General features: G+C 46.5%; 1 protein-coding gene across 2 annotated transcripts; it reads right to left on the bottom strand.

The window, feature by feature from the left end:
- Positions 1-1,580: 1,580 nt before the first annotated feature.
- USP35 (ubiquitin specific peptidase 35) lies at positions 1,581-19,254 on the bottom strand. 2 transcript variants are annotated; one of them, XM_009507921.2, is made up of 10 exons: positions 18,452-19,254; positions 17,259-17,394; positions 12,673-12,802; positions 11,175-11,276; positions 8,132-8,290; positions 7,519-7,712; positions 7,304-7,397; positions 5,638-5,744; positions 3,854-5,066; positions 1,581-3,178 (listed from the first exon to the last, which is right to left on the bottom strand). In XM_009507921.2, the coding sequence occupies exons 1-10, from the start codon at positions 19,131-19,133 to the stop codon at positions 3,008-3,010; spliced, it is 2,988 nt and encodes a 995-aa protein (XP_009506216.2). In that variant the 5' UTR covers positions 19,134-19,254; the 3' UTR covers positions 1,581-3,007. The 2 variants fall into 2 exon arrangements, with proteins under 2 accessions (XP_009506216.2, XP_064297555.1); XM_064441485.1 differs by lacking the exon at positions 1,581-3,178 and having other exon boundaries at positions 3,320-5,066.
- Positions 19,255-20,018: the final 764 nt, after the last annotated feature.

Genomic DNA, 20,018 nt, shown 5'->3' on the forward strand with positions numbered 1-20,018 from the left:
ATGTGCGTTTGCAGCCCAGAAAGCCAACCGTGCCCTGGGTCGCATCCCCAGCAGCGCGGGCAGCAGGGCAAGGGAGGGGGTTCTGCCCCTCTGCTCCGCTCTGTGAGACCCCCCTGCAGCGCCGCCTCCAGCTCTGGGCATGGGACAGACACAGGGCTGTTGGAGCGGGGCCAGAGGAGGGCCATGAACATTATCAGAGAGATGGAACACGTCTGCTGTGACAAAAGGCTGAGAGAATTGGGGTTGTTCAGGATGGAGAAGAGAAGGCTTTATGGGAGAGACCTTACTGTGTCCTTTCAATATATAAAGGGGGCTTATAAGGAAGACAGAAGCATTTTGACAAGGCCTGTAGGGACAGGACAAGGGGCAATGTCTTTAAACTGAAAGAGGGTAGATTTAGATAGGGCATAAGGAAGAAATTAGTAACCCTGAGGGTGGTGAGGCACTGGCCCAGGATGCCCAGAGAGCCCATGGGTCGATGCCCCATCCCTGGAAACATTCAAGGCCAGGTTGGACGGGGCTCTGAGCAACCTGATCTAGTTAAAAGATGTCCCTGCCCATGGCAGGGCAGTTGGACTAGATGATCTTTAAAGGACCCTTCCAGCCCAAACCATCCCATAATTCTACAATTTTATAATATTAACCTTGTGTTACTAATATTAATCATATTATATATATATATTGTGTATTGCATATTGTATATTGCATACTATATATTATTTCTTTGTATATAAATATGAATTGATACTATATATATACACTAATTATTTTGGGGGGGGAGGATCATGGAGCTAGTGCAAATAATGCTTTAAAAACAGAGGTTCAGGGCTGAGTCCAAAAGGGATGTCCATTGCTAAGAATTATAGGAAATGAACAGGGATTAAACCAGACCACCTTGTTACGCTGTTGAAACTATCCAGGCTGCCATCCGTGCAGAGCACTGCGTGCAGTTTGCCTCTGCTCATCTCAGAAAATCTTGGGGAAAAAACAACACATATTCAGGGAGGAGTGTAGCTATGACACGGCCTCTCCATTTTCCATGTTGGGTTGATTATCTGCCTTGATTATTTAGATTAATTAGGATCTCATCAAGGCAGAGATAGCCTCCTGCAAAAGCACCTTCCAGCACACAGCCCAGAAAATGCCTCCAGGTGACACTCCAGCACAAAGCAAGGAACTGGCGTGGCAGCTCCATAAAATCTTTCGACGACCTCTTTGGACAGGAGGCTTATAAAAGTCTGTTAATAATACCATATGTTTCATATAACTTCAGCTTTGGGTCCATATTTATTGCCTCTTAGCATTGCTTTAAGCCTCTAGCAGACCTAAATACAATGAGCACACTCCACTGCTCATCTACAAAACCCCACTCATAGGATTGTGATCTGCATTTGGAGGGCGCCCAGCTCTGGGCTGGGGGTCCCCATCCCCGCTCTGCCTGCTCCCCTCTCCCAAGCCACCACTCTGCAGGGTTGTCCTGCGTCCATGAGGTTGGATGCTCATCTCCCAACAGCTTCCACATCTCTTGACCCATCAGCCCAACAGCTCTGAGTGCTGCAATAAGACACTAAGCCTCTATGTTGAATTAATTTCCTTTATTTATATATTGGAAAGGCAATAAAAGAATACGATAGTACATGCCAGAGATTTGATCCCAAGTGTCCTCTCTAGCAGACTTTCTGCTCGCATTATCTGTAGTAATGTCTGTGCTTTGCCTTTTCCTCCACGACAACACAATATTGCCACCCCAGTACCCCATGGTCAGGATTAGGCCCTGCACCCAAGACCTAAGGCACAAGTCTCTGCCACTTGAGCTAGAGAAATCTCTACTACAGGCGTGAGGGAGGAGCAGGCAGGGACAAAGGCGGGGGAGGGACATGGGAGGGAGCCATGGTCCTGTAGACGCGCTGCCTGGGGCTTGGGTTGGCCTCCTGCCATGAAAATCAGCCCCTGTCCAACTACTGGTTTATATAATACATTGGTTTATATAGTATGTATTTATATTGAGTTGATATATATCTGGTTGGGCTACTCTCCTTGCAAATCAGCATTTAAAAAAAAACAGCTAGTGGGTTTTGGGGGGGGCTCTGTCATTTGCTGCTCAGTTCAATGTATCCCAAAGGAAAGCCCAACTTTTAAAGGGCAGATCCAGCCCAGAAAGCCATGAGATGACAGCAGCAGCAAGAGGCTAACTAAGCCCTAAAAACACATCTGGAGAAACAAGTGTGTCTCTGGGCCTGCCATGTACACTAACAGCATCCAGAGATTACCAGTAACACAATGGAACTTCACTGGAGCCCAAAAAAACCCAACTGGACCAGGTCAGTCTCTCTTGGCTGGAGGCGTTTGTGCCCCTCGGTCTCTTTTGGGTGTTTTGCAGTGTTGCATAAAACCCCTCTGGTAGACCTGTCACTGCTCGCTGTGACCAAGCAGGCTTGCAGGCTCACCATCCCACCTGATCAGCATTGCCACGCTGGCTGCGTGGCATTTTTCAGCCTTTTCAGCCTTTTTCTATTTTTAGAGGTGTGTCAAGGTGCATTCTTAAAACCACATTAAAAAAAAAAAAAAGCAACAACCAAGCAGAGGTCCCCCAAAAACCAACTTAGTGCCATGGGAAGAGCTTCCAACGGGATGTGCATAGGACATCTCCGTCCCTGGGGCCCTGCTGGGTCCACCTTCATCTCCATCCCTGTCCCCATCCCCTCCCCAGGCTGGTGTCATGGCTCACAGCAGGCAAGAAATGGCTACGCTGAAGCAAAAGGGCACTTCTCTGAGCTGTCGGCAGCTGCTCATCTCTGCGTTAGCTTAGTTACATTAAGGCGTGAAGACCAAGTGCATAGGAAGCTGTGGGACCCTCCGGGTGCCTCCAATCAGCCCCTGAGTCCTTTTCCATTGAAGTGTTCCCCAAGCCCTCCTCCAAGATGCTCGCTGTCATCAGGGTGGGGAAGAGGAGGCTCTGGCCTTGGGTTGGCCCCATGGACATTGACTATCCTGTTTAACCCGTTGGCTAGAAGACGAGTCCATGAAAGGAGCCGGATCCGCCCCCACCTGCCGCCGGGCTGCAGCCGCCCGATGAGTTGTCATCATCCTTGTCCCTGTCAAAGTCTCTCCACCACAGCGGGGACTTTGGCAATGCAGAAATATAGGCAGCTCTGTTCCTTGCTTCTTTTTCCTGCTCCTGGAAGAAGGGGGAGAAATAACACAAGGATACCTGCAGCTAAATGACCCGGGTGGGGGGGATGCTCCCACCTTCCCCGACGAGCCAGGAGCCTTTTTAGTTGCCCCAGGGAGCCTCCTCCAAATTAAACTTGACTGAGAAAGCCATGTGCTCATCTCTAGAGCTCAGCGGGAGGGATGCAGCAAAGCATTGCATCACTCCAGCAATCAAAAAAAAAGCCCTTCCATGTCTCCTCTGGGAGAGGAGGGACCCCTCAAATTCCCCCTGGTGCTGCTCATGTCCTATGGGGACACTGCTGTTTGGAAAGCATTGAACTCCACCAGCTGAATGGAATCTGTTCTAGCCTGTATTCCCACCTTGCCCATCTTTCCCAGGCACTTAGGAGAAAATTTCAGGCAGAGCTGCCTGGGACGAGCAAAAGCCAGTCAACCCCGAGCACAGCCACAAGGTGTCTTGCACCAACCTCAACACCCAATTTCATCAGGAAACTGCAGCCTGTTTATACCTGGGTGCTAAAAAGGAAAAGGGATTTGGCTTCAGGGAGCAGAGGGGTATCTGCATGCACGGATTTATCCACAGGACACGACCCTGCCGCTGCCCAGATGGGTGGGAACATGGCCCCTGAGCCAGGCAGCCACAGGATCGCACCCTGCTGTGCGTGGCAGCGGGAGTTACCTGCAGGTAGAGGATGTTATCTTTGGAAATGGCTTCCATCAAGTCCTTATGGAGGGAGGGTTCACCGTGCAGGCGGCCAGCCTCAGCCAGAGCCTCGTGCAGTGGGCAGCTCTGCCTGCCTGGCCGCTGCCTGTAGAAGAGGACGTAGGCAGTGTCCTTGGGGAAGAAAGAGGTGACATTGCTGACTGATTCAAAGGAAGAGAAGGAAACTCTTGTGTCATTGAAGAGGTACCACTGGATTTCAAAGTCCACCTGCTTGTCAGAGGCTGGTTTTGGTGTCCCATCCCGGGGCTGCCCATGGGGGACAGTGTCGGTGCACTCCCTGGAGTAGCAGTAGTAGTGGCCGCTCTCAGAGGAGATGCCTGAATGCACCACCACACTGCAGAGGTCGTACACAACGGACATGAAGCCACTTCCTGGGGCAGCCCTGTCCTTCCCGCGCCGGCAAACCTCCTCGGTTTCCTCTGGGGCAACAAGGATTGGCAGCTTGAGCACCACAGGGATGGAGACGTTGTCCAAGATCTTCTTCCTCTTCATAGTCCGTGGGTCAAAGGAGAACCGCAGCAGTGTAAGAATGAGGTAGTGTGGACCCTCCGTCAGCTCTGCCACCTTCTCAGCATCCTGCAAGGACGCACATTTCTCACAGTGGTATTTATTCTCTTCTGTCAGTCTCTCTGGGGATAGAAAATAATTAATTAAATCTGGGACAGATCTGGACTCCTTGGGAGCAGATGCCTGTTCCCCAAAAGCCAAGAGAGGGTCTTTGGCTGCATCCACGCCAATGGCGTTGCCACTTAAGGGATTTGCTGCTTCTCCTGTCTGCTGGGAACCTGTTTCCACCGGCATCGGTGGGGCTGCAGGGTGTCTGGCCATGGGGGCCTTCCTCTGGATCCAGGGAGACCCCGTAAGCTGGCTTGGGGTTTCTGGAGGCTCAATAAACTGTGGGCTGATTTCTTCCACTGGTAAAACAGATGTGCTCCCACGTACATGCCTGTCTGGTGGGGGAAAAGCCAGGGACAGGTCTGTGAAGGCTTCTTCTCGGGAGGAGACATTCAGACACTTCAAGCAGCGAATCTTTGTCATCATTTTACCCCCAAACATCTTCTCAATCAATGTCTTGTTTAAGTAATGATGCTCCACTGCCTGAGACATCAAGCTGGATTCCTTGAGTTTCTGGTAGATCCTTTTTCCAGTTTTTTCTTCTTCGTGTAACCTTTGGCAGGGGAAAAAAAGTCTGCGTTATGCACCGATACAACACCACGAGGTAGTTTCTAAAGCAGAGTTTCTGTTCTTCACTCCAAGGGGTTAATCTGGATTAACCTGCCTGTGCCCAGGGGTCAGGTGCTGAGGGAGGAAGGTGGCAGGATTTGGGAACCTGAGGTCTCCGTGTGCCATTGACCCCCCACTCCTAGAGGGATTGCTGGGACACCAACGGTTCAGCATTTCTAGGTAAGAGAAAGGCAAAAATCAACAATTTACAGAGGAGGCTGAGTGGCTTGTCAGGCAGATCTCTAAACTTGGTACAATTCCCTTTGCCTTCAGGGCAAAGGCAGAAATTTTCAAGGTAAACTCTGTTCTGACCTTACCCCTAAGACAGCCTAAACAGGGTTTTATCAAGGATCCCCAGACCCATCCCACCACCTTTCACCCCAAGCCTTCACTCTCCCAACTCCTCTGGGTCTCAGCCACCTGCCCCATTTTCACATGGGTCAGCATTAAACATTACGTTGGGTCTAGGGATGCCATTGTCACCAGGCTCCAAAATCATGGCGCTTGCCACGTACCGGTCCAGCAAGTACTTGAGATACTCCGAGCAGTCCTGCTGAGCGCCGGGGGTGAACCAGGGTGGCCAGGAGGCAGAGAGGAAGCTCTCGGGTGAGATGGCAGGTCGCTGGCAGCAACACAGAAGAAGGAGAAGTGCTTTTAACCCAGGGAATCTGGTTCTTGTTTCACATAAGGGGATGGAGGGGGAAGAGGAGGGTCTTTCTGGCTGTTTTCTGGGACAGAGTGTGGTTGTGTGCCAGATAAGGTCCCCCTTTTTTTCCCTACTGCTAATCCCAGTGCACGGGAAGATTTTCTTGGTTTGCTGCAAGCCAGAACTGTAAGGATGACTTTCAGCCATTATTTTGAATATACTTCTATAAAATACCCATGTGTTTATTTCTTCTTTCAATTTTAAATTGTTTTACTGGCCTGACCCAGAGATTTCTATGTAATTCAGCCTGAATTTAATTTGATGCTCTATTTAATTTGATCAGGATCTCTCTCACCAAATCCCTTCATAAAAAAAAAAAACAAACAACAAACAAAACAACAAAGCCAAAAATCCACCAAACTTCCACCCATCATTCTGCTCACTGCAGGCAGGTAATCTGCATTACCGGATAGTGTAATCACTGCCATTAGGAAGCTGCTGTCTAATTAACATGGGAAAAGACATCTTCGGCAAAGAAGTGACTTTAAGAACAGCCCAAAGAAGAAAAATAATTAGAAGGCTATCAGGAAACTATCAAGGAAACTATTAACCATAAGCTACACCACAAGCAAATATGCTTCTGATTTGCTCATCACGGAACACAGACACCCTAACCTGCCATCAAAATCTAGGCTCTTCTATGACCAAATATTAAATTTAACAGGTTGTCTATATTTTTCCCCCAAAAGTCATCTGTAATTACATAATACCACAATGCAACAAGCCAGCTCTGCCAGCTGAGCTTGGAAAATGGAGAAGCCCAGATGACTGGTTTCACAGCAAGGGAAAATTCACTGGACTTTCACGATCATGTCTTTCTAGGGACAGAAAGATATATTTTCAAGAGAGGACCTAGGTGTGTCTCCAGGAGTCACTCATATTACATTTCATGTTTGTCAAGAAAGCATTCATCATTAATTTGTTTAAGGGTGTTAATTTTATTTTACTTTCCCTCACATACAGAGGATTCAAAGCGTCCGAAATCTAAGGGGCAATTTATTATTATTATTCTTTTAACAAAACCACTTTTAAGGCTATTTTCACCGATTGCTTGTGCTTTGCTGTGAGGCAAGGGGACAAGTGAGCTGCTCCAGTCTTCTTCCTTGCTGCATAGCAAGAAACAAAAACCTCTGCTTTATACTAACAGGCTTTTCAGCTGGCCACATATGTAAACCATTACCAAATGGACTTCATTGTCAAAACTATTAGTTATTACATCAGTCCAACCCAGGAAGACCACAGGCTGAAGACAGGCAGCCTGGTGTGAACACAGCTTGCTTTCATGGGTGATAGGAGCTTGCCTCCTCCACCCCCAAAATTAGCCTTTTTCATATAAACAAGATTTGTCCCATTATAAAAACCCACCAAGATCCACAGCTCCTTATCAGCATGTTGGAGTCGGCAGGAAGCAACTTGGAGACGAGCCTTTCCGCAGCCGACAGTCCAAACAAATAACTAGAACATTAAATAATTACCTGACTGTGCTCCAAAAACGCAAAGAGCCACTGCAGCTTTGTCATCAGGGGCTGGGAGTTGCCCTCGGTTAAATTCAACACTGAATGCCGAAAGCTGCAAAAGAAAAGCAGAGATGCAAACTGTAAGACGGAAAATCAGGGCAGGACACGCAACACCAGTCAGATGAGCAACCCCTGGAGCAGTCTTGAGTGGGAGCAAGGGAGCAAAAACTCACTCCGAAGCCATGAAGAGAGACTGTATGATGCTGTTCATGTAGCAGGTGTTTCCCAAGTTAATTAACCCAATCTTTCCCGTCTCCGACTTGGATGCCAAGCGTGGGTAGAAGCAGGCCAGCTCGTTCTTCTGGGAGGTCCAAGCATTTTGTCCCAAGAGATGTTTAATCCGGTCTTCATTTGGAATAGGAAGAGCCTTGGAAAGAGAGATTTGTGTCACAAGTCGTTATCTTTCCACATGAACAATCAGTAACAGGCAACTGCAAAACTCCTCTGCTAGAGGTGTTCATGCAACTCATTTCCCCCGCTCGTCGCATGAACGTGCATCCATGCAAGGAGGGTTTAGCTGCTAGTATTAGTCCTTCAGAGGCATTCAAGGTTAAAGTTATAGCTAAAACCCACAGGCATGATCAGGACTTCTTCAGGCCCACCATAAGAGAAGTATCTTGCCTATGCGGGGCTCAAACTCAGAATTTTAAACCCTTTCTTCTACCATAATTTGAGGTGTTGAGGTTAGGACAGCCCTACCAGGACAGTCCCTCTGCACTAGGCTACAAACTAAGATGCCATTTCCACATGGAAAACAGAAAAATGACTAAAAGGTGTGTGTCTTACTTTAACTGCTTCTAGGACTGGTTCATAGAGATCTGGAAATCCTGAGAAGCGGAAGAACATGCAGTGGATGAGTTCGGCGAGCTGCTCCAGGGAGCTGGTGGCAGAGTTGGAGTCCTCCTTCTTCAGAGAAGCCACCAGCCGGGGGATGTGAGGGAGCAGCTGGAAGAGGAAAATTCGCTACAGCAAAAAAATGGCTCCAAAATACTAGCAGATCTTTAACACACATGCAGGGGAATGAAATTCACCCCCAGGCAGAAAGGACAGTCAACAGGTGTTAACTTCAGTCCCATTCTGGACTTCATCCGTCACCCTATGAACTCAACAGCAACTCTTCCGCTGACTTCAGTAGTGCAAATGCTTTAGACCTTAGAGGGTTTCACGTTGCATGACACCCGCAGGTTTGTGCTGTTGCTTTGCCGTTCTGCAGTTACCATTCTTTGTGCAGATCAATCTCTACTAAATCACACACCCATGGTGGAAAGGAGCGTTACACGCTGACTGCCAAGTGCAGGGATTCAAACCTACAAGATAGATGAATTAGCCTACAAGTGTTGTCTGGTGTGCTATGTTTTATACTGTATAAACTAAACAGGAATTGATATGGTCAGATGGGTGGCGACAGGCACATACCCAGCACATTTGTTATTTGGCTTTTATCTAGAAAATTTAGAAATGAACGAGCAGATGCAATGCAAATGATACATTGCTCACGGGCACCCTCTGCTGACCCCGCAGCTGCACAGAGAATTCATAACCTATTCCCAACCCTGCAGATGTGCTAGTGTGGCCCTGGGCACTTACACAACCTTTTTCATATTTATATTTTACGTGATTTTTACCCCAGAACTATCCTGGAGTAAAGTCTCAGGATCCTCAGTCCAGCCATTTCGTAGACCTCCCTTCCTCCCTTCATCTTCCTCTCTTCTTTCTCTCTCTCTCTCTCCCCTTCTCCTCAAAATGTTGGTGATTTTAACTATTTCTTTTCCATCAGAAAAGTTTTGTTGGGGAAACAAATGAATCCCAGTGCCATTTTACAAATCAGTATTTTACCAAGCTGTGATGGGAACAGTTCTCAAACCCTTCCGAAGAGCCAGGGCAAACACAGGAAGATAAGAAGCAAGACAGGTTTGTGCCCTGTTTTTTAAAAATAGGGGAGGAAATTTGTGCTTGCTGGGCTGCAGATGGAAACTTAAAGCCAAGAGCAACTGACAGCTTTTGGAGTGTTTCAAATTTTGGACGCCCAACAGAAGACAATCTGTTGGAACAACCCTATTTTTAGAAACCGAAGAGTTTCTCAAGAAATTCAGGCTCATTTAAAGTGTATCCAGCTGAGGAACGAAAAAACATCAGTTGAAAATGTTGGCTAGCTTTATTTTTTTCCAGCCTTATCTGTTTATTCTGTGAACTTTAGGTGAAAAGCCAAATGTAAGGGCTTTAATGAAAAAAGTATAAAATGAAACATTAATGAGAGTAATTTTCCATTACTTCTTTTATCAGTTCGATCATTGCCAGAATGCTTTTGCCTTCAACTCTGCTTTTTAATTGCAGCATTCCAGTGGCAACACCGACAAGAAGCAGAGCTGTGCCTTAGTGTCAACAGCAAAATAAATGTAAAATATCACTGTGGAAAAGAAAAGAGGAGATTCAGATGCTGCTAAAGTGTTTTTCACCTTTTAACAGCAGAGAATTCATGAAGCAGAAGTGTTCTGATTCGGTCTTCAAGTCTTACGGTGCTGATGCTGTGCAATGCTTGGTAAGATGCCCCATCACATCAAGAAATGATAATAGGTGCCACATATTGGTGACAGTTTGAAGTCACACGTGGGATGGGGCCCACAGAGTCCAAGGGACAGTCAGGCACATGCTTAGGAAACAGCGAGGGCTGTTTAAGAATATATTCCCTGTCACCCACTATCTGAGCCCTCTGAGACGCTCTCAGTGCAAAGGCTTCACCTAATGCATCCCAATGCCAGGGTGGTAACACCTAAATCACCTCTGCTGAAAGGGTGGGGACAAATATGGGGCCGTATCTTCTAAACCCTCCCTGAAACTACATCCTAAGCCAGCCTGGGTCAGCATAGCCCTGCTCACCTTCCTGCCCCAGGCCACCCTCCACCTCGTCCCCTTTTCTTCTCCAGTAAAAGCCAATAGTGCAGGTTTGTGGTTGACTCAGACCCAGACCAAGCTGGGAAATACTGACCATCATGATTTTCTGCTAGGTTAGGTTTCACCTGGGCTCCTTTGACAACACAGCTCAGCATACAACGTACAAACAGCTCAGTACAAGGGAGAGAGGCTGGGAGAAGCAAGTGGTCTAAGAGCAAGAGCAGGGAAGAAGGGAGACTCCTCTTTCAGCTGCAGGGCTGGCAAACACCCAGTTAAAATGACTGCAAAAGCAATACAGCCACTGTTGATGAGACCCTCAGTGTGGCTTGACAGGCCATCCAATATATTTGTATTAACTGCATCCTCAGCTGGTGGGCTTTGAAGTTGAAAGACGGCCACTGAGATGCTCTTGCCCATAGAGACAACTCCTCCAGCTGGTAGAGCACCGCAGGAAAAAAGGTGGAGCATGCACACATTGCACATATTTCCAATCTGGAAGGGCCAGACCCCAACCAGCTTTATACTGATTTATCCCCAGAGATGAGCCATCCAGCTGATAAGCCTCAAGAGAAATGGGAGGAATCATCAGAAAAAAAAGCAAAGCCTCACTTCTCCTCTGCATCTTGCTCTCTGTCTTGCTCATCTTGCTCTGTCTGTGGCAACCAACTCCTTTTAGGCTCAGGACTTGTCTCTGCATCTCAGCACCAGCTCCACGGTGCCCAAAAAGCTGTCTGGGCTGCAGGAGAGGGTGAGCAGCTGCCAGGACAGGCTGCAAGTGGATGGACAGAGTTGGGTTTGCATCACTCAGTGAAATCAAGCAGATGAGGGAAATATTCCCCACTATCTCAGCACCTTTGGGTCCCTCCGATCCATGTCACCCCATGGCATGGTTATAATCAGGGTGATGTTCTCATCCAATTGCAGGACGCAGCCTTACCAAGTGAAATGCCTCGTGGGAGTGCTGGAAGCTCAGCAGCATGTACTGCAGGACAGACAAAGCCCCCTCTCTCACGATGGGGTACAGCAATTTGGAGAAGACCTGGTGGGGAGGAAAAAAGCAAATGAGAAGGCAGGATGGTACCGCAACACACACGAGAAGGAGCCAGCAGGAAAGAGAGGCACTGGGTATCTACCACGGCTGCTGGTCTGTCCCTGCTCCACGCTGGATGTCAGAGCAAGCAGCATACAGCCAGTCCTCCAGAGTCATCTCCTGTCCAGAGCATGGCCTCAGGGCATCCTAAAAATACTGTGTGGGTATCCTCACCCTTTCAGGCCTGTGCAATGCCCAGTACAGTGAGGTGCAGAGCTCTCTAACACCGTTGCATCTCCATACCTCCCGATGGATGAGGCTGTGCAAGCACAGAGCAATGCTAGGTTTTCTAAAATGTGCCTCTTCTGTTTTGTTGTGGCATTTGAAACTATCACCAATCTTTCAGGCAAAGAGATAGAAAGCAAAGGCCTTTTTCAGAGCGTAAGTAATGATGTTTATCCTACTTTACAGAAAATGGCATAAGTTGACAATGCCCTTTCAGACCACACTTCTGAGAGTTTCCAAGGAGCACATGTTATTTTAAGGGCTGTGTCGCTTTCCTGTGCATCAACAAGGAAAGGAAAGATAAAGAAAAGCCAGAGACGCTTGGCTGCTCTCCCACTGCTCAATGTACATGGGGGATCACAGGGACAAATGCAGTTATTGATAATGTTCCAATACTGATAATTACGGTATTGATAACTTCTATGGTGACTTCCACTGGAGGCTCAGCTAGGTGTTCTCTGCATCTTACGAAGGAGGCAACAGCAGGTCCACAGCATGGAAAATGTTTTTGAAGTGGCAACTAATTTCAGCGCTTGGTCTCACAGTTTTCAGAGAGCAGCAAGTACTCACTGCTGAAAAGGGTGATGGCAATGGCAGTGGGGGCTTTATTTGTGCTGGTAAATGAACTAAGGTCAGGTAACAGGCTTTAAAACAGACTGTGACTGTGTGGACTGTTAACATGCTCACTGGTATGTATTTCGCCCATGCCAACCAGCGCTGATCCGGGCACAGTTGAAGGAGAGCATGTCACATCCCCAAAGGTAGGTTGTAGAAGAGATCCATAGTTTGGGAAGAAAACTGGTTGGCTTGAAAATCCTTCACCTGTTTTATTTCCTAACCTTTACAACATTGGTACCTTTGCATACCAAGACCTATAGAACTGCAGGTTGTTCTGGAGAACATCATTCCTGGTCACAAAAACAGCATCGGCCGCCCACCCCATACACAGCAGTGCAACATTCGCAGGGGGTGTGAGGGGCACAACGGTCCCTTCGAAACCCCTTTTCTCTTTTCTATACATCTCAATTCACATCTCACCCTTATTTGGTTGAGAGGCAAGAAGATATCTCAGGTGCAAGAAGTCTGTTGTTCACATTCGTATTTAAAAGAGCCCACTGACCTTTTCAATTTTTGAAAGAGTAACTTCAATCAATATGCTGAACTTTTTCACTGCAGCCAGACCCTTCAGCAGAGCAATGATCCACTTGTCTATGTTCTTTCCCAGGGGCCAGGACACCCAGTCAATCATCCTGAAATGAAATACAAACTCAAAGTAAATTTAATGCACACATCATGAAAGCCAAGTTCTGCTCTGGGTTAAACCTCCTCCAAATGTGTGTCCAGTCACCGGCATGACCAGGTAAGAGATGGGCCCCACATAAGGCATTTCACATGTAATTCAAAGCACAACAGAGCCTGAAGTTGAATTACCCCAATGCCACCAGCATGCTGTGGCTCATCAGAGGACCTGACCCAAGTCCATAGGAGAAAGTGGGGTTTTTTTTCCACTAACTTCAGTCAAATTGAGTTCAAGTTTTTAACATCAACATGGTGTTCTATACACCATGGCTCTGATTTGTGGATTTTCTAATATATCTCCCAGAAAAGGCCTTAGCCTCTGTTTTTGAAGAATCATAAGCAGATCTAAAGGGGTAGTGATGGATACCATCTGCATGAGGTGTTGATCGAGGTTTCTGCATTGTCACCATTAGAGAACAAGTGATGCTGGTATGTTCTCTGCATTGTTACTGGTAAGGAAAAACCACTCAGATCCAGGTCTTTAAATGCTCTGTGTGGGAAACATTAATTTCCAAAAACACATTAAAAAAAAACAAACGCATTGGTAACCCTAATAGAAGCCAGATATTCCTGAATGTCACAGCTACAAATTTCTTCTATAGCCACTCAATCAACATGTTGTCATGTTTCTGCAAGTAATAAGTGCTTTACAGAAGCCACTCATTAAAAAAAAAAACCAACCTCAGCCTGAGTGATGACAGGTTGTTTCTGTTTAAATATAACGTTAAACAAAAATGGGAAGTAACTAAGGCTTGGGGATCTCCAAGAGTCAAACTTTGCTAATCAACCATTTCAGTACCTTAGATTTGGAAATATCCCAGATCTTTGGTCTCCCACCTCAATCCAGCGCTCTTACCCAACCAGTCTGTATCTAGTGCAAAATATATGAAGGGAACACAGATAACTAACCACCTCAAGACAAGGAGCAAGAATAAGTGGAGTCCTCAAGGAACTGGAAAAATAAAAGTGTAGCCAGTAAAGAAAGCTTGAAGACCAGAAGATGTTTGGATATTGAGAAATACCAAAAGTCAAGCCAAGTTGGATAATTAAGCAAATACCAGAAAAGCTTCCACAGCCATTTGCATCAGAGGAGAATAAGGAAACCCATGCAATCACTGTATATGGAGGATGGGGAGTAAAGATATGATATGGCCTCTAGCTCTGACTTCCAAACACATCCTCTGCCTCCATTTTCAGCAAAAAGGAAGGAATTGATCAAGGTGACAAAGAGGAGGCAGATAAAAGATTTGAGAATGGAAAGAAGAGCAATGACAGCTGATACAAAAGTGAAAACAAAGAGCTCGTGAACTCCAAGCAAGAGGAGGTGGTGATTTCCATCATGTAAAATTCAGCTTTGGTGAGTGCTAATGACTCTGTTAACTTTGGCATGGTGCTTTATGCAGGAAGGATAGGAAGACAGTTCCTATAATGAAGACAGATAATGAGGGGATGACAGAAAGAAGGGATAGTGTGCCACAGGGTGTTACCATAGGTGCCAAACTCAGGTTTGTCAGGATATATGGATTTCTAGTCAAAGGGCAGATGTAGAGCATATCTGACTGGATATCTGTAAGAAGGTTACCAGCAACTTTCTTCAGATCTAATGGTGTTAGCACAAACATCCTGAACTTGGCTGTGAAATGGGTGATGCTGCAAAGCTGAGAGGCATCATCCACACAAGAGGATCAAGTTATCACAAGGAAGACCCTGAGGATTAGAGATGTAGAACTGGGAGGAAACATATTGATTCACAATGCATGCAAGGCACAAGGAATGGGTGCTACATGACGGTAACTCTTCTGCTCAAAGACAACCAGCCAGATGCCTGGTGACTAAAAGTTCCCAGTGTAACTCTAGCCATGGAAAAGGCCAGCACCATGCTGCGGTGCAGAAGAAAATGTGTTTCTTATGGCAAATCAATGACCTCTCAAGGTGCTGTCTAAGGCCACGATGAACTGCACCTGGAACACAGTGCACAAACCTCACCATCCATGTCCAAGACAATGAACTGAAGTGGGAGCAGGTGTTGACAAAGCCTGCTAAGGTGGTCAGGGGAGCGAAGAATGTTTCCTGCAAGAAAAGCTTACAATAACCTGGCTAGTTTAGCACAACCATGGGGAAGCAGAAATGGGAAGGGGCTGCTCTGCCTGCAAACACTGAAGGAATAAACACCAGGGAGGGAAAAGAGCTATTTCAGCTATTTATGTTGGCATAAGATCAAATGAACTAGAGGATGGTCAGAAATATATATAGGCTGGCTATTAGAAGAGAGATTCAAACCATTAAAGCAACCCAGTGGTGGAACAGCTGTGAAAGAAGATCAGTGGGAGCAAAAGCCCTTCCTGCTTTGAGGAGTGTAGTTAAACATTTATTAAAGGGGTCCATAATGTCAATGTCTATAAAGCAGAGAGATAGATTCAGGGATCCAAAGGCCCCTCTCAACCCTCTCTTCTTTTACACACATTAAAAATAACCTTGTCCACTACAAGCTATTTTTTAACAACACTAGTGGCTAAGTTACAGTCCTGCCTGCTGCCTGCCTGCATTGCTACAGTAGGAAGAAATCACATTTAAAGATCACATTGCACTCTCCATATTGCAGGATCTACAAATGTTTTGGAAGCCAGGGCCCTAATTTTCCAGAAGAGCCATTGATTTGGTATGCTAAGCTTTCAAAAGCTCAGATCCTGATTTCCAGAGGTAGTACATGCTGGCAGATGCCTTCGTCATGTGGACCTGGGCTCTTTGAAACAGATACACCCCCAGGAAAAAAAAAAAAAAAAAGCCAAAGCAGTATTTCTCAAGTTATGGATGCACATTAATAAAGTTTATCTGAAAAGTGACAAACTCTAAAAGAGATTGTGGTATACACTTATACCAGCAGGTGCCAGGCTTGCTTTTTTTTAACCAGTATTTGTTCTTTAAACACTTGATCAGAAGCTCCACCCCACATCCAGTTTATTCTCCTGTTAACTCCCAAATCCAAACTTTAGAGGAAGAGACTTCTGTATGTGGCCAGTTTGCCAGGGAGCCTAAGCTGAAAGGTTCTTTCAACTTGTACATTTTTCTTTGATTTTCTAGGCATGGAGCACACACTCATTGAAAGGCCAACAGTCGTGCAGTTTTCTGGGGCATCTGTCTGCCATAAACAGACTGCCAAAGCTTCCACATTTCTCCTAAGTGATCTTAATTACATTTTCCAGGCTCTGCTTAATGTTTGGCTATGTAATCATTTACTCATCCTTCTGCGTGACAAAGAATGTTTTAAGGAATGACGAAATTGATTTCACAACCTCTATTTTTAGACACTGGCACTCTTAGAGGATTTATTGCCTGGAGCTGGTAGCAGCAGGTTCCCAGGAGAAAAAGGTGGAGAAGAGGGCTAAGAACTGAACTGATAACTTAATCTTTTGTCTTGGGTTGCTCTGGACTCTGGGAAAACCATGACCTCCTCCAGCAAGTCAGAGAAGCAACCCCTTTCTGCATACATAAAGTTCCCCTCAGGAATAACATGTGTTTCTGTCATCTAATCTTATTGGGGGGACACAAATCCCATTATAACAAGAGGAAAAGTGATGTTTCCAGTGATATCAAGTTACATCAGCCTCCTTGGAGAACTGCATGTGCTACTGCACGTAAATGTCACCCATTTCTCTAAGGAAAGCATGGGTTGAAGCAAGTCTCCTAAGCAAGTCTGGAGCAAGGCACTGGAGCACAGAGAAGCTGCAGGACTTGGACACAAGTGTGCAAGGAAGATCTGGTGATGCCAAAGAGGGCACTGGCTCTGCAAAGGCCAGGTCTAACATGTCAGCTAATATTTCACCGACTATTCTTCATGCCTTGATGAGGTCTCCATTGACTCTGCCTGCACAGAGAGCAGGGATAAACATTACACAGCATCAAGATCAGGCCAGAAGCATCACATTCATCTGACGAAGGTCAAGGTGGGATCACTGAAAGAGTTGGGCATACCTCCCTCTCCAAGATTTTTAGCTGTGACTGGTGATTTAGGATGATGTCCTTCTGAAGGGAGATGAGGATCAACACAAAATTCTGTAAAGGAGATTTTGTGAAGAAAAGGCCCTCAACAGCTGGAAAACATCAAAACTCTACAAGATATCTTATGTATGGCATCCCATAACACTACTTATTTCTAAGAAAAAGGAAACCATATGAAGCTAAACAAATATAATAACAGTCATCATCATCATCAGTCTTTATTTTAGTTCTCTGTGCCCTCAGGGCTGGAAGGAAGGATCCAGAGATTTTCCTTTTCCCCACACACTCCTCACAAAACATCACTAGCCAAACTGGTTGGGACAAAACCACAGAGAGGAACTGAGTGGAGCTTTGTGGCAGGTTTTAGTCTGAACCGAGAATGATATTCATTAAGGCAGCTTCTCCTACCTGCCAATGGCCATCATCATTTGCACATCAGTGATGCTGTCATCATTGGTCAGATTTCTTATGACGCCATCCATGAGCTCCAGAGGGACAAACTGGACCACACTGGCCAAGGCGTTGGATGGTGCTTCCTGCTCCTCTGCAAGACATGGATGAGTGCCAGCAATGATGATGTTAATTGCTGGGAAAACCAGGCACATGAGGTCATTTCTTTACTCTAAAACCCAAATAATTTCTGCCTACGTAAATGGAGTGGACAGTCACCTGGCATAAATGAGCAATGTGGAGTCCGCTCTTAGCTGTGCTGGGAGGACAGTTCCCCACATCCCAGTGTAGCACATAGCGAGGTTGGGTCACAGCAGATGGGCTGTTGCATAAAGCCACACACAGCCCAAAGGGAGGAAGAGACCACAGGCACAAGAACTTTCTTGGGCCAGCCCTGGGTCCCAAATTCCCTCTGCAGGCTCTCTTTATGCTAATTACTGCAAATAATTGAAATGGGGTATGACTGCAGGTTTGCCTGCCTGGAGCACCTTCTAAAGGATGAGGCTTTCATACAAAGGGCACTGAAAAACCTGTCTCCTTCTGGGCTTAGGAATAGCTGGAGCAGGAGCTCACCTGCCAGCGGAGCGTCCAGCCTTTCGTGGCACTGGTATCTCCAAAAGTCTTCTGAGACCCTCTGCAATAACCTAAAGGCCCCAGAGGTTGGATAAATATCTTCTGTCCCACCTTAAGATATGACCACTCTCCAGAGAGGCTTTCTACCTCTAGATTGATAAGAAAAACCTCCTTAGTTGTGTCCCTAGTTTCGGGAAAGGAGCAGGCTGTGGTGTTCCATCAAGTCAGCCGAAAGAAAGTAACGTTTCTAAAAGCTTTCAAGTCCCACCTTAACCACTTGCAGATAAGGTGCTTTCCATTAAGCCCAGCTGATGCTGGAAAGTGCTGAACACACAAACTTGTGCTGCAAGTATTTCAACCCAGTTAACAATTCCTATGTGCCAACCCCATGTGGTATCAGGGGACATTATTTTCCTAGCTTAAAGCCATGGGTAACTTTTAGGGATGCTTGTTTATTATATTTCAGCTGTGGCTGCATTTCTAGAGTGGATGAGAACAATGCAAGATGTCAAAGTAATCAAACTTGCCTTAATCAGAGCCAACATTTACATTCCCAGCCTTTTTGGTTTTTTAATTACCTGTTGAAGAAATGATAGTGAACAGCTCCTTCAAAGAGGGCAGGATGGCTGAGGTCTGAGTCCTCCAGATCCTCTGCAGCAGACCGCTTACTTTGTTCACCTGCTCCAAAAACTCCATGATGTCCTCTTCCCCCTCAGAGATGCACTGGAACTGCCCGATGCACCGGATCAGCTGCTGACAAAACAAGACCTGGTGTTTGCCTGTGGGAATGCACTGAGGATGCTGGGTTAAGAGTTTGCTGATCTTCGCACACTGCTTGGGGCTGGGCCTCTCGCAGACTTTCCGGAGCACCTCAATCCTCAGTAAACTGAAGATGCTGTTTGCTGATGGGCTTTCCAAGACAAACTGCAGTCCTAACTGGATATAATCGAGTACGTAATGGCTTCTCTTCCCCAGAGGTCCATAGCCTTCCTGGAGGAGACTCAGCAGGAAGCGGACGTTGAAGAACTCCTCAAATTCCTCCGGGTGGTAGTGGCCATAGACCTCCAAAACCTCTTTCCCGATCTCTCTTTTATACTTGGTGTCCCCGGTGAGATAAAGCTTGGTAGACAGCTCCAGCATGGACCAGCATTGCTCGCTGTCCATGGGCTGCTTCGCTGCCTCAATGACGCGCCTCACAAGCCCTTGCTTCACATTGTTGGGGTATGAGGACATCACCACGGCTTCCAGTATCTTATCCATCTCTGCTCCCAGCTGCTGAAAGAGAGGAACACAGCAGCAGATTAGTTCAAGCAGGGTCTGCTGAGCTTTCAAGCCCAGGTTGGCAAGGGATGTCAAAGAAGCAGAGATTGAGAGCTGTCTGAGACCACTATTAAGATGATAATTCTTGTGCCCTTTTCATGGTGGCATTCAGAAAAGTTTCCACTCTAGATGTTTTACTGAGACTAAAGCCCCCAAACTGAATGAATACATAAAAATACAGAACTTCTTCCGACTAATCACACATTTGAGCATTTTTGTCTTGTAAGCAACCAGCTCCAATCTTACAGTTGACCCTAGGGATGGATGAGCTCCCTCTCCTCGATGGGTTCAGCAACTGAAGATGGTGTCCCATGTTTCACAAAATCCAGTCCCTGCTGGAGACAGCCTGACACAGACCCACGGAGGGGCTGAGTGAAGAATTAGGGGAGCCAAGGTCTTCCACTGGTGTTTGTTGGCTCAGGTGTCCTCAAGAGGCAAAGGTGGTCCCGATGATTGCCTTCATATACAGGGAAGGAGAGAAAAGCCCTGGGAAGCAGAGATGGGATTGCAGCCTCTCTGTGCAGTAGCAGGGGTGTACGTTTGACATTTATGCTGTGCTGTCAGCCACTCCGGCTGAGTGGTGCAGTCTTGGCTGCTCCCCAGGGACCTGCCGCATTTGTATGCAGGACCAAAGCGAGAGGGGAGAGAAACTGCAGAGTCAGGCAAAGTTTCCCATTTGTCATGGCCTGAATTCACCAGCAATAAAGCATTAGAGGAGAGAGCGCTTTAAAAAAAAAAAAAACTAAGGATTTCCCTGGAAGAGCTCAGAACAACTTTTATAACCAGGTACTGGAAGCACTACTGCACGAGAAACCCCGGTACAGA

Source organism: Phalacrocorax carbo, chromosome 1, assembly GCF_963921805.1.
Source record: "Phalacrocorax carbo chromosome 1, bPhaCar2.1, whole genome shotgun sequence".
Classification (NCBI taxonomy): domain Eukaryota; kingdom Metazoa; phylum Chordata; class Aves; order Suliformes; family Phalacrocoracidae; genus Phalacrocorax; species Phalacrocorax carbo.